At 36.8% G+C, this 12815-nt stretch overlaps 3 protein-coding genes and 1 long non-coding RNA gene across 5 annotated transcripts; 1 reads left to right on the forward strand and 3 right to left on the reverse strand.

Moving 5' to 3' along the window:
• Window positions 2045-4628, reverse strand: LOC105159655. Of its 2 annotated transcripts, none has more exons than XM_011076787.2 (6): window positions 4411-4628; window positions 4221-4289; window positions 3528-3579; window positions 3372-3430; window positions 3180-3225; window positions 2045-2377 (listed from the first exon to the last, which is right to left on the reverse strand). In XM_011076787.2, exons 1-6 carry the CDS (start codon window positions 4534-4536, stop codon window positions 2235-2237), a joined length of 495 nt encoding a protein of 164 aa, XP_011075089.1. In that variant the 5' UTR covers window positions 4537-4628; the 3' UTR covers window positions 2045-2234. The 2 variants fall into 2 exon arrangements, with proteins under 2 accessions (XP_011075089.1, XP_011075090.1); XM_011076788.2 differs by having other exon boundaries at window positions 4239-4289; window positions 4411-4619.
• Window positions 7522-8293, reverse strand: LOC105159769 (dirigent protein 21-like). The gene has a single exon (XM_011076955.2). It carries the CDS (start codon window positions 8263-8265, stop codon window positions 7690-7692), a length of 576 nt encoding a protein of 191 aa, XP_011075257.1. The 5' UTR covers window positions 8266-8293; the 3' UTR covers window positions 7522-7689.
• LOC105159656 (60S ribosomal protein L21-1-like) lies at window positions 9776-11276 on the forward strand. Its single transcript, XM_011076789.2, has 2 exons — window positions 9776-10086; window positions 10869-11276. The coding sequence occupies exons 1-2, from the start codon at window positions 9850-9852 to the stop codon at window positions 11124-11126; spliced, it is 495 nt and encodes a 164-aa protein (XP_011075091.1). The 5' UTR covers window positions 9776-9849; the 3' UTR covers window positions 11127-11276.
• LOC110011915 lies at window positions 11207-12759 on the reverse strand. Its single transcript, XR_002287012.1, has 2 exons — window positions 12640-12759; window positions 11207-12473 (listed from the first exon to the last, which is right to left on the reverse strand). It is a non-coding gene; the product is annotated as an uncharacterized LOC110011915 (long non-coding RNA).

Genomic DNA, 12815 nt, shown 5'->3' on the forward strand with positions numbered 1-12815 from the left:
ATTCTAAGATGCACCTGGTGCATTTTTGGACATAAGATCAAATAGAGGGTGAGTGGTGAACTGTACTGTGCTAAAGTGCGCAGGATAAGAATATTGGGGTCATTCTTCATTAATGCACCGGACTAATTTCTGGCCATAAGATGATCATCTCCTTGATTCAATGGCAACGGATTGCCCCATCCATCCAAGAATCTCATGTAACCATGGGGTTTGGGTGGGAAAGACATCCCTCCATGCAACCAAATCAAGAAGATATACTAGCAATAGTAGTCATGGTACACAGTACACATGTATATTCTAATATAAGGATGAACGTGTCTATAAACAGTTAATAAATCTGTATGAACAATGAGATATGCTAACATAGCTCACTATCATCACACACCTCTACCTGTATGTCCAGTCAAACTGAAATTGGTGACTGAGGTGCAAACGACGTTATGATCATATTAGGTGAACACATTTAATAAATGATTTAATCTCCAGGCATATGCCATCCATAAACCCCCATAAGATAGGCAAATTCATATACAGAAATGAACTTTACTAGACCGCTACTTGGCCATAAAGCCCCAAGTACCTTAATAACCCAATTGAATGCATCCAGCTAATCGCTTCAACTAATTAAAAGCAAACATCAAAAGTCTACTTCATGATAAGAGGAATCTTGTGCTCTTATTAATAGTACTTTCTTTCTTGTTCATAATTTTAGGGTGAAAAGCAAGGGTAGAGCTGCAGCTAATTACAATTTCATTGCTGCAGATTGTTGGTCTATATAATGGATTCTAGTTTAAAAGCAGAGAAAATATAGCTCAAGCTACACTTTGAAGGAAAAGATGAGAATTGAGCCGAAAAATGTTTTTGAAGCTCAAACTCGCCCTAGGCATCTGGCAAATACTTACTAGGATTCAACTATAAGTATCAAAAAAATAAGGGATGATTACAGCAACTTCACCTTGAGGTGTCGTCATATTACACTTAGATTCCTTGGGTTTGAAAATTTACATCTATCTCCTTTCACACTAACAACCGTTAAAAAATCCTAACTTTCTCTGATAAAATTACTCTTTTATTCTTCATCGTAATTAAATGTCAAAATTCAATTTAAGTCCATAAAATACACTTAGATTTAAATATCAACTCAGGTCATTTTTTTCTCTTTCTAAATTGTCACTCGCCTAAGTATGTTTCAATTGGATTTTAGATTAAAAATATTTATGATTGATGTAATTTAGAATACACCTATTAATATTGTGAGATATGATTTTCTAAAATTTTATAACATCAAATTTTAAGGTAAGTATAAATCAAATAAATTTCATCAGACTTTAAACATAGTCAAAATTTTAGGAGAACTTCTATAAATTATCCTACAACTCATTTCAAATTTATCATTTTACTAAAATATTGATGCTGATAGTATTGCACAATGTTAAGACAATTTGTAGGATGATAACAAATATTACTAAAGGTATATGTAATTTTAAAAACTTTAGAGGGGTGTTTCTGCATTTAGTTTAAACTTTAAGGGGGGGGGGGGTGTTAACCGTTATGCAATTATCAAATAGTTGAATTAGTAAACTCCTCAGTAAAGTTCTGTTTTCATTCAATCTTTATGGTGACATCAGTAAACTCCATTAATATCAACAAATGATATGGGTACTAGATATAATTTCTTAAACCTTGGGATATCAACGATTCTACTTGCACTAAGACATACCTTAGGGGACGATGCTATTAATAATCCCTTAAAGAAAGGATAAAAAGAATCCATGCATAGGGGGGTTTTTTTTTATTTTTTTTAAATTTTGGGGGGGGGGGGGGGGTGTTAACCGTTATGCAATTATCAAATAGTTGAATTAGTAAACTCCTCAGTAAAGTTCTGTTTTCATTCAATCTTTATGGTGACATCAGTAAACTCCATTAATATCAACAAATGATATGGGTACTAGATATAATTTCTTAAACCTTGGGATATCAACGATTCTACTTGCACTAAGACATACCTTAGGGGACGATGCTATTAATAATCCCTTAAAGAAAGGATAAAAAGAATCCATGCACCTTTATGGCCAACTGTAAAGTATTCAAGGATTACATATAACTTCTCAAAGAACAAGGAAAGAAAAACACACATCTCTAGATTTACAAATTAGTTCTAGTTATAGGTAAAGTTGATTACAATACTGGAAGAAGTGATGTAAGAAACAAGTATATTTGGCACCTGCAACTAATCATCTAAGCTCCTTATGTTGAATTCTGGAAACATGGTCCTCTTCTATGTGTCTAGTGAGCAATGAAATACCATAATGAGATGCACTTGAAGCAGCATAGTAGGATGTCACAGTGACTTGAGTGAACTCAGGAAGTGCATAACCTGTAAGTTAAAACATCATCAATGCACTGAAAAATAAAAGAGGTCATCTAAAGCTTCTTGACAAAAAAAAAACAGCAGATTCAAAAACAGACTTCAGATATTATCAAAAACCCTCAATGTTCTTGTGCATAAAAATTCAATTCAATCATTTCCCGAAAGGACAAATTCTCAATGCATCCAAGTCAATCAGCCAAAAGATGAAGCAAGAGAACATGGACTTCTGGAAATCAAAGGTGCAAAGCGCAAGCATTCTTAAGGACAAAAGAACACCAGATGTCCCTTTTAGCAATTTTATAGTAGAAAACGATTTTGTAATCAACTAATCAAGCATAGGAAAGGAAACGGACAGATGAGTAAATGCGAGTAAAAGTTTCTCAGCAACTTGCTTGCCCTAATTAGTTATCTTGCGACTTGAAAACCATCATTTAATCATTCACGTGAACCATTCATGAAAGTGAAAAGGAAGGGAAAAACATAGGATCCAAGATAGCTGAGGCACAATTATAACACAAGCAAGAACCATATGAACAAAGCCACCAGTGCTACATCTCAGCCAGTAATTCCTCTCAAACATTGAACTTTTTTCGGTCACAAAATGTATATTAGATGCTTTTTGATCAGGTTATCTTCTCTCCTTTCTGAAATGCAGTCATCAAACATTGAAACTGGTTTTTTATGTCAATGCATGTTATGTTAAACATTTTATTTATAACCTAACAGAATTTGGCTTCTTGAATTTCGCTTTAAGATGTCCTTTCCACAATAGTAAAGCTCAAATAGTTGGAATCGAGATAATGAATACCTCCAAAAGCAGCACTAGCAGCGGAAAACATTAGTAGGGGAGGAAGCTGCCAAAATGAAAAGGAAAGCATTAGAAACATGAAAAATAACAAGAAACGTGTTAATAGTGTTTAAACAACATGATATTGACGTAAATAATAGGTTTAAGACATCAGCGAGAGGGTTGAAGAAGAAAACAGCACCCAAGTCATACCCCAATAACAAATGGAAGCCACTTTGGCCCCTTCACGTGCTTTTGGACGTAGGGAATTCCTGTAACGATACATCATGGAAGGTGAACAATAACAGAGAAGACCACGAAATGCAGATGGAAAAGCCAGGTTAACAAGTCAATTGTTATAACTTATACCTGTATTGAAACCATGAACTGCACTAAGCATTCCACCAATTCCAGAGCCAGCCTATTAAAATGCCCAAAAATAAACAGAAGAGAAAAACAACTTATAAGTATCGGTTGCCTTCATTTTTTACTTTAGAACATAAAGGCAATTAAGACAGTGAAGCGAGCTATTTTTGTTCAAAGTGCATAAATTCTTCGGCTACATCATGGCTTTTTAGAAGCAATCAGATTTCTAGTGTCCAAGCAAAGAAATACTCTCGCTCTGGTAATCAAATTCTAATTATTAAATTAGATAATGAGTGAATTTAGATTTCTAATGCCTCTGGTATTGAATCTGTCTTTATGAGGTTGGGATTCTAATCTTAGCAAGTATTCGGCTGCTTCAGAATTGTCATTTGTGTTAACTCTGGTGGGTCTCCAACTTGATTGTGGATTAGTACAATCAAGCATTGTGTTAAGCAAATATTACTCCTAAACCAGTTACAGGAAAAGTCAACTTTGGGAAAATATATGATTGAGATTCCCGGAAGCATTGAAAATTTAGAACTCTGTCCCTTGAAGCGAGTAGAACGTTGTCCAATACCCAAATAAACCAACACAGTCTATCACTACACAGGACCCAACTAACGTAGGACTGCCAAAGCTATCATCACTCAAGAAATTAAAGCCACTGTACAGCACAAAATAAAAACTAATCATCACATATTCACATGTATGTACCACCGCAGTGGCATCGTGTAGAACCGGTGTGATCTTCCATTCCGAATTTTCCTGTTTCAAAACATTTAAAACAGAAATATAAATCCCAAAGGGCATCAATTCAGATTCTCGAAGAAACATATTATCAAACAGCTAATATGCGTACTACCAATTCACACACAGAAGCGCATACCTTCGTGGGATTTAAGAGAGAAAGACAGCGGGGGCAGCGGGCGGAGCCGAGTCCGGGTTTAATGGTCGGATCGTGGTGCAGATTCCCTCTTCGAAGCTTCTCTTCGTACACCTCTCGAGTCCCCATAATCAACCTCCAGCGTTTTCCTGCTTCGGCGCGCCGATACACTTTCCTTTAGGCAGATTTTAATTTAATAAATCCCTTTTCCAGTTGGATCGGGCTGCAATTTTATTGACTAATTTCTCGAGTTTGCTTTATATTAGGCCACATTACCTATAAAAGCCCACTACTCTAATTATAATAAGCATCTCCGAATTTGTCTCCGGCCCACAAAGCCCATTTGTCGTGAAAGTGGATTGTAGAATGTAGACTTATTAATATCATTTTCTTGACCAAAGCATTATTCGAAAACTCCATGAACTAATATAGCCATTAGCAATTTAGAATTTAGAGGGGAAAATTAATATAGAAAAATTAAGAATCCGGTCCAATTAGGTGGTCTAACCCACTCAAAGGTCCAATCTACAAGACAATTTGGAACAAGAAGGCCTAGAGATGCACAGGGCCCAACGAGAATAGCCTCTTGGTGACTGGATACCAGGCGAGTGGGCTCATGGGAGATGGGCTAGGCCCCAAGCCCACTATCCCAAGATATTTGGTGCTGAAGGGGCGATTGGCTTGCTACTTTTCCTGAGTGGTAAGAAGCCATTCGCATGTGTCAAGTGAGAAAGCACCCACATAGACTGTGATAAGAACAAGAGAATATGTCTCACACCCCTAACTGCCTCCTGGAATTTGGGAGCGTAATTCTCAGAGATCCTATCCCCTAGAAGATCCTGTGAAGGTATTTGCTAACGATCCTAGGCTTTGAGGAGACTTATCCCTAAGTAATCGCCAACTTGAGTCCCCTGGGAGCCTACCTCTTCATGTGTTGGGAATGACCGCTATAAAACCCATTCCCCATCTCTTGGTGTAGGGTTACATCTTTTTACTCACACAAGCAATCTGGCTAATATGCGTACACTTATCTCAATTATTCTTTTATTATAGCTCCTTATTTCATTTTTACATCTTTTTTTAATTTCAACATTCAAAAATTTGTATTGATTTAGGAGTTGGAGTACTAACATTTCTTTTGCAGGTATCCGTTTTAGGTTTGCAAATGAATTCGACCCAACAGATCCCAAGTTCGTGGATCTTCTCTTATGTGCAACTTTTGCATGCTCAATAATAATTTGAAGCATTCATCATTAACTTTTTAAATAAATTATTATAGTTGATGCCCTCTCACAATATTTGACCTGGCTCACAAACAAAATAGGTCAGCCCAGCTGGCTTCGAACCCAACTGGCCCACCAGTAAGGAAGTAAAATCCACAAGCAAGGCACATCAGCCCAATTGGCCTATCAGTGCTTACCTCCTATTTTACTGAACTGGTCAGCCCATTAAATAAGTACATTTCAGCAGACATGTCATCATATAATTGGACGGATACGTCATATAGCTTGCCAACACATAAGACACACCATCATCAAATATCTCCAGGTGGTTCAGAGTAAATCAATGGCAAATGAGCTAGAAATCAATGAGTAACCAATTCCTGAATTTTTCCGCAGACATGGTATGACACAGTCTACCTGACGTATCTCAATCAAATTAAACCCAAATCACAAACAATTTTTCCTGGATAATAGCCGACTCAAAAGCCTTTCCAACTGCATACGACACTCTATAACAACCCCTATATCCTACTCTGTCCATGTTTATAAATAGAGACCTTTTGCAGTCATTTGGTAACATCAACTCTTATTCTCAAACTCTCACTTTTTCTCATTTCTATATTGATTTTTAGGCTATTCTAAGCTTATATTTTACACTCCACACAAATATATACACTTTATCACTATTTTATTTTGTTATCATTATTCTCACTTTAATTCAAGCTTTTTTTATTTATTTTTTCAGTAAAAACATTACTGACTTAAACATTGCAGTGTTAACCTTTGTTTTGCAGGTTAGTCCCCATTAATTTTAGAATATTTTTTGAAAATTTGTTCTACCTTGTGGTGTGGCAAAAAATTCAAAACGTATTATTGGTGCCATATGTGGAAACATTGAGCTTGAGACATGAGAAATTGTCAATTCAGATAATGGAGGTAATAATAGATCCTACGAGGGAAACTCTTCCCTCCCTACTATAGCTGGTCCTATAATTCCTCCTGCAAATCCTCTGATACCTAAGTTAGTTCAAGTTCAAGATGGTAAGAAGCGACCAAAGTATTAAATATAATAGAAATTGATGAAACATATCTTATCACAAATTTGGTGGAATAGATGTATTTATAGGACCATATGTACGTATGTGCCTAGTCAACGTGGCAAAATCTCAAGCTATGAGTTGTCAGGAGATCATCGCTTTATATCTCATGTTATTGGAACGGGATGGCGGATCAAGTCGCGTCAAATGGCCCGACCCTAAAAAAGTACGCGGATCTTGGGTTTTATTGCATTTTATTAGTGTAGAGGGTCATTAATGTATTTTCTTCACTATGATACATGTTAAAAAGATTATATGTTAGGATACATCTATTATTTCTAGTAATGCCCACCAGTGCCCCATCGTAGACGTCATCTACTTCGATGAGGGTGTTATTCTTGTATATGCTCAGTAGGAGTGTTTAAATTAATGTCTTCAAATGGAATCGGTGAAATTTCATAGTGTCTCCACAGTTCCAGAGTAACTTAGTATGCACACTCATCTCCAACAAAGGGCAAATATGACGTTTGAGAATTCAACGGACATGCCATGTTCAAAGGAGTGTATGCAGTTGATGGACCTACTCATTGCAAATTAAAAGGACATTCCTCATTAGTTGAATCATAAATGATGTCGCTCCTGAACAGATGATGGAATATTGTGTTTGGACAAAATTCATAAGTTCCTGGTGAGTTTGAACGGTACTTTTCTAGAATATAGGAGAATAAATTTGCTAAATTTTTTTCACATATTTTTTTTTTCTCATTTAACACATCACAAAGAGATAAATTATATTTAATCCTATATATTTATATATGTTAATTGTATATCTAGAAGTACGAGGGATTAGAGCAACTAATTTTTATCTCAATAGAAAAACAATTTAACAATATATAAGATAATGATGGCTAGGTAGGTGCATGCAGGCCTGCAGCAGTGCATACTCAGTCAGCAGGACACGCATATAATAATGTATTAATACGTATTATAACAACCAAAACAAAAATGAAATATTAAGGATATCAATAATGGAAGACGTAGACATTGTACTCAACTACAGCATCCCCGTTCTGCATGTTCGTCTCAACCGTCTTCAACTTAGCATGCCCACGCGCAAACCGGAACACGCCACTCCCGCCCACGATCGAAAGCTCTCTCACGCCCGACAACAACGGGTTCCGCCCCAGGACACTAAGCACGCTGCCGTTAAACACACCCTCACTGAAAGCAAAGTTATAGACAACCGAGAGCGCCAGCTCCGTTGTATCCGCGAACACGTATATCCCTTGAGCTCTCCCCACAGTCTTGGAGCTTATCTCCGGTCCTAATGTCAGAAGGTTGTCGATCACCGTCACCGAGCCGAAGAGGGTGGCAGAGGAGTTGGTGGTGGCGGCTTGAGCGACGTGGACGGCGGTGGGGTTGCTGCCGCTTCCTATGTCGTGGAAGTAGAAGTGGAGGTGGCTCAGCTTTTCCACTTTGAGGCCCATTTCTTTCTTGGATAATTTTCTTGAAAATTGTTGGGACTTTGTGAGGGGAAGAGCTGATGCGAGAAAGAGAAGAATAGTGAAAATGATGAGGTTTAGAGCAGTAATGGCCATGGTGGAAATGCAGAGAAGATGGTTGCAGAGTTACAGCTTATATAAGAAACGCTGGGGCGGCTGTTTGAGTTTACAGACAAACGCCACTCTCTATGTTTGCAGACCATTTCAATTCATCATTATAATAACATTATTTTTTATTTTATGAGTTTATTTCATTTTTGATATATGAATAAGTGTGATTTGAATAGTCAAACGAGTTAATTTAATTTTATAGTAAAATTTTGTTCGGACCTGACTCGATCAAATCTGAACCAATTTTATGACAAGTCAATATACTTGTCATATGATTTGCATACAATTTGTCAAAAATGACCAATTACAGAGTAAGTGTATCATACTTGCTCTGTGATTGAATTGATTCGATCAAAAATTGAAGAGTAATTTTTTTAATTTTATTAAAAGGTCAGAAAAATAGAAATATAAAGAATTAAGATTGAAAGAAGAGAAAGGAAAAAAAGGTAGATAGATTAAGATAGTATATTACATGTCATTTTTATTATCGGGTCTTCTCAATTCTGAAAGAGTAAAGATAATTAATCTAATATTTGCAAATTGATTTTGGTTTTCAAAACTCTAAAAAAATAAAATGTAAAGGATAAATTATAATGGACTTTTTAAAATTTATTATAAGTATAAATATATCTCACTATTTGAAAAATTATAAATATTTATTGAAATTAACGATCGTCTAATAAGTATCTTATACAATGGGTTTTCACGAGATGATGTATGTCACACACTCGTTAAAAGGTATTTATAATTTTTCAAATATTAATAATGCATTTATAATTATAATAAATTTAAGGGAATTCATTATAATTATCAAAATTTAAAAATTAAAGGGATAATTACACTCTCCTTGCCTAAAGTTTTGTGTAATTATACACAGGCCCTTTATAATTTAAAAAATTATATTTAACACCCTAAAATTTATTTTTGTCAACAAATAAGTCCATTCTTAAATCAAAATTCACTAAATTTGCTAATATTAACAGAAAACTTTAATGAAAATTGATATTTATCATCAATTAACTTATTACTGATTGTCATACATTAATATGTGAAGACATATGAGAGTAGTTTGATCATAAAAAAAAAATTATTTGACCTGCAATAGGCCAATAATAAGTCAATTGAGGGTAAATATAATTTTTTTTATTTCTTTTATTGTAATAAGCAAATTCAGTTAATTTGACTAATGAAGGAATTTATTTGTTAGATGAAAGCAGACTTTAAGAATACTAAATGTAATATCTCATATTATGAGAGTTTACTATAATTACACCAAATATTAGGAGAGGGGGAGTGTAGTTATCCCAAAATTAAAGAGAGCACTAAATTGGTCAATACATCAAGCCCATTACTGTTATCCAACTATTACAGCCCATTCCTGGGCGAAGCCATTAGTAAGCTTGGGCCCAATACTTGAAGCCCATTACTGTTATCAATCTCTTCCAGCCCATTCATATCATAAAACCCTATTTCTACATTCATATATAAGCCGCTTCTCTCTCCCAGCTCCACTTCATCACCCTTTTTTGACACACTTCACCCACCGAGGCAGCTGAAAGACACCGCAAAATGCCGGCGGGTCACGGTCAGAGAGCGCGCACCAGGGATCTCTTCGCTCGCCCTTTCAGAAAGAAGGGTCCGACCCATTTGTCGACCTACCTTCGGATCTACAAAATCGGGGAATACGTAGATGTCAAGGTTAACGGGTCCATCCACAAAGGCATGCCCCACAAGTTCTACCATGGACGCACGGGTCGGGTCTGGAACGTCACCAAGCGCGCTATTGGCGTCGAAGTTAACAAGCAGGTATATGAAACTCAAGTGTTCCTGTATCTGCATTTCTGCAACTGAATGGTTTTTTCTTCGTTTTGTGTTTACATATTTGTTTGTTGGTATTAATCGTTGTCGTTTGCGTGTAGTAATTGTATAAGAAATGAAATATATCTGAAGATTGTGTTATTCGAAGAATTTGTTTGATGTTATAGCTCACAATTGTGGTCTTGCTAGCATTTCTTCGGCCTTCTCTTGAAAACCGGGGGAGGAGAATGCCCTTCTTGGTGGTCTCTGGCCTAAATCCATGTTAATACTTAAAACACTGCTTTTAGAGTAGTCTTATGCTAACTGAAATGAATTTTGGAATGATAATTTCTGTTGTCGGTGTATGGGTTTTGCTTGCTTGCAAGGCCATGATGCTTATATCTCAAGACATTCTGAGTGAAAACTTGAGAACTTTTTCTTCTGTCCGCCTTGGGGGCTCCAATGTTGCCATGCTTGTGAACTCTATCTTGTTGTTGGAGCTGTTGCCCTGTCTAGGTTCGGAGCTTTGGCCTTGGCCAGGCTTAAGAGAAGATTGTACTGCATTTGTCCTTGCATGTTGAGGCATAGTTATTAATTATTTGGAAAAGCATCCAATCTATTTTCATCCTCAATGTATATGCTGTTTTTATTTAATTTTTTACTCTTGAATAATATTTAAAGGACTATGATACTCCAGAAAATTGGAGTATAATGGAACGTAATTAGTTTTGTCCTATTTTACCAAACAATCATCTCACTGAGGTTACATGGCTTGGTGTTTGTGGATGCAGGTTGGTAACAGAATTATAAAGAAGAGGATACATGTCCGTGTGGAACATGTTCAGCCCTCAAGGTGCCACGAGGAGATTCTCGAAAGGATAAAAAAGAATGACCAGTTGAAGGCAGAGGCCAAGGCACAAGGTAAAATTATCAGCACCAAGAGGCAGCCGGAGGGACCCAAGCCTGGTTTCATGGTGGAGGGGGCCACTCTAGAAACTGTCACTCCCATCCCATATGATGTCGTCAATGATCTCAAGGGTGGTTACTAAGGCCAATGGCTGGGCTTTTCATGTTTTTGGACTTCCGTTTTGGATATTGTTGCATTAGACTTGTTCTTTTTTTCTTCACATATGTGATGGACAATGTTGGCAATTGGTTTTTGGTCAGAGTGAAATATATATATGACATTAGTACATGCATGTCATTTTCTTATTTTGTCGATCAAGTTGTGGTAATCTTTATTTGACTTGTTTTAGCACTATAGCTTTTATTGTCGAGGGTTTCCATGTGTTGGTTGGCATCAGATACCATGTGGTTCTTGTTGGCATATGAAAGCCGTCAGATTGTAGATTGAATGTGCTTGGCGCTGCTTTCTGGTTCGTCAGTGCAGTTTCCTGCTAAAGAAATGGTGGATGGGAATCTAAATTGTATTGATGGCTCTTGTCAAAAATATTTTTAGGTGATTCTAAGAAATCAAGATACGGCATTTTGGGTGTTGCTTGCCATGTTGGATGAGATAGAAGCATTATATCTTTTTTGCTATTTTGCATGTCCGGTTTATGATCTCATGATAATTACATTGGGTGTTTATGATCTCATGATAATTACATTGGGTGTTGATGGCTCTCTATACCCTGCTTTGCTGTAAATGCTTTTTACTCATGATGGGTGTGAGCTTAGTTTTTCTTTAAAATTGATTTTGCTTGGAAGTTTTCTGAAGTACAGTTGGATGAAATCCAACTGAATTCGGGATTTTTCGATGGTGCTCCTGGGTAGTCAGAGATTAGGATTGTTGTGTTGAGCTTATTTGCATTATCCTTATTGCAACAAGTAATTTAGCACAAGTTTGTTCTGGTCATGGATAGACCGCCCAGGTTCAGGTCCATAAGTGTGCTACGAAGCCTCAGGCTATAATCATTTACAAGTAGTGGTAGAGAAAATCAGAAAAGGCTTGAATTAAGTATATAAATATTGAGTTGATCATTTGCACCTCGGGCATCAAATTGTGACGATTTACAAACTATGATTTTCCCGACAGGGACCATTGCATGAATATCTTGCCCTCAGGTTGCGTTTATCTTTTCCTTGTTTACTAATGAGGACTGGCTTCAAATTCCACAGACAATGACAGTCAAAGTTGATTGTTGTATATGTTGAGGGGAGTGAGAAGGCGTAAAACCAGAGAAAAGCGGGAGTCCATTTATTAGAAAAGATGGTGAAATTGAATCAATGACAGTCATAAAAGCAAACACAAGCATATACATTGGGGGCTTGAGGCAGGCACTCACCGTCTCCCCCGAACTGCTTTGTACATTGTTGGGCGCAGGTACCATGGCCGCAGGCACCTGGAATAATTGTGCTTGTGCAATCTTGGTTATCACAAACTCCCATTTCAGCTGCACCACCAAAACACCACAATCACAAGCGGTATAGTAACAGAGACTTATGATTTTTGTATCTGTAAAATCATCTTTTGACATAAAAACACCACATGTTTTCACTCAATTGTCTTCTATTGATCACGTATAAAGAAAGTTATCAATTGGATATTGAAACAAGTACCTGATAGTAGGAGGACGAGGGTGGTGGCGACGAGTCCTAAACAGAAACACGACAACTTTGCCATCTTCGTTTGTGGTTTGGACGTCCTCTGTGTGTAAAATGGATGAGCATTTGCTGTGGTTTAGGTGCAACTTATACTGCAAGAAGCCTCTGAGAGAGGGGTAGATCCAACCTTG

Source organism: Sesamum indicum, linkage group LG4 (genome assembly GCF_000512975.1).
Source record: "Sesamum indicum cultivar Zhongzhi No. 13 linkage group LG4, S_indicum_v1.0, whole genome shotgun sequence".
Taxonomy (NCBI): Eukaryota; Viridiplantae; Streptophyta; class Magnoliopsida; order Lamiales; family Pedaliaceae; genus Sesamum; species Sesamum indicum.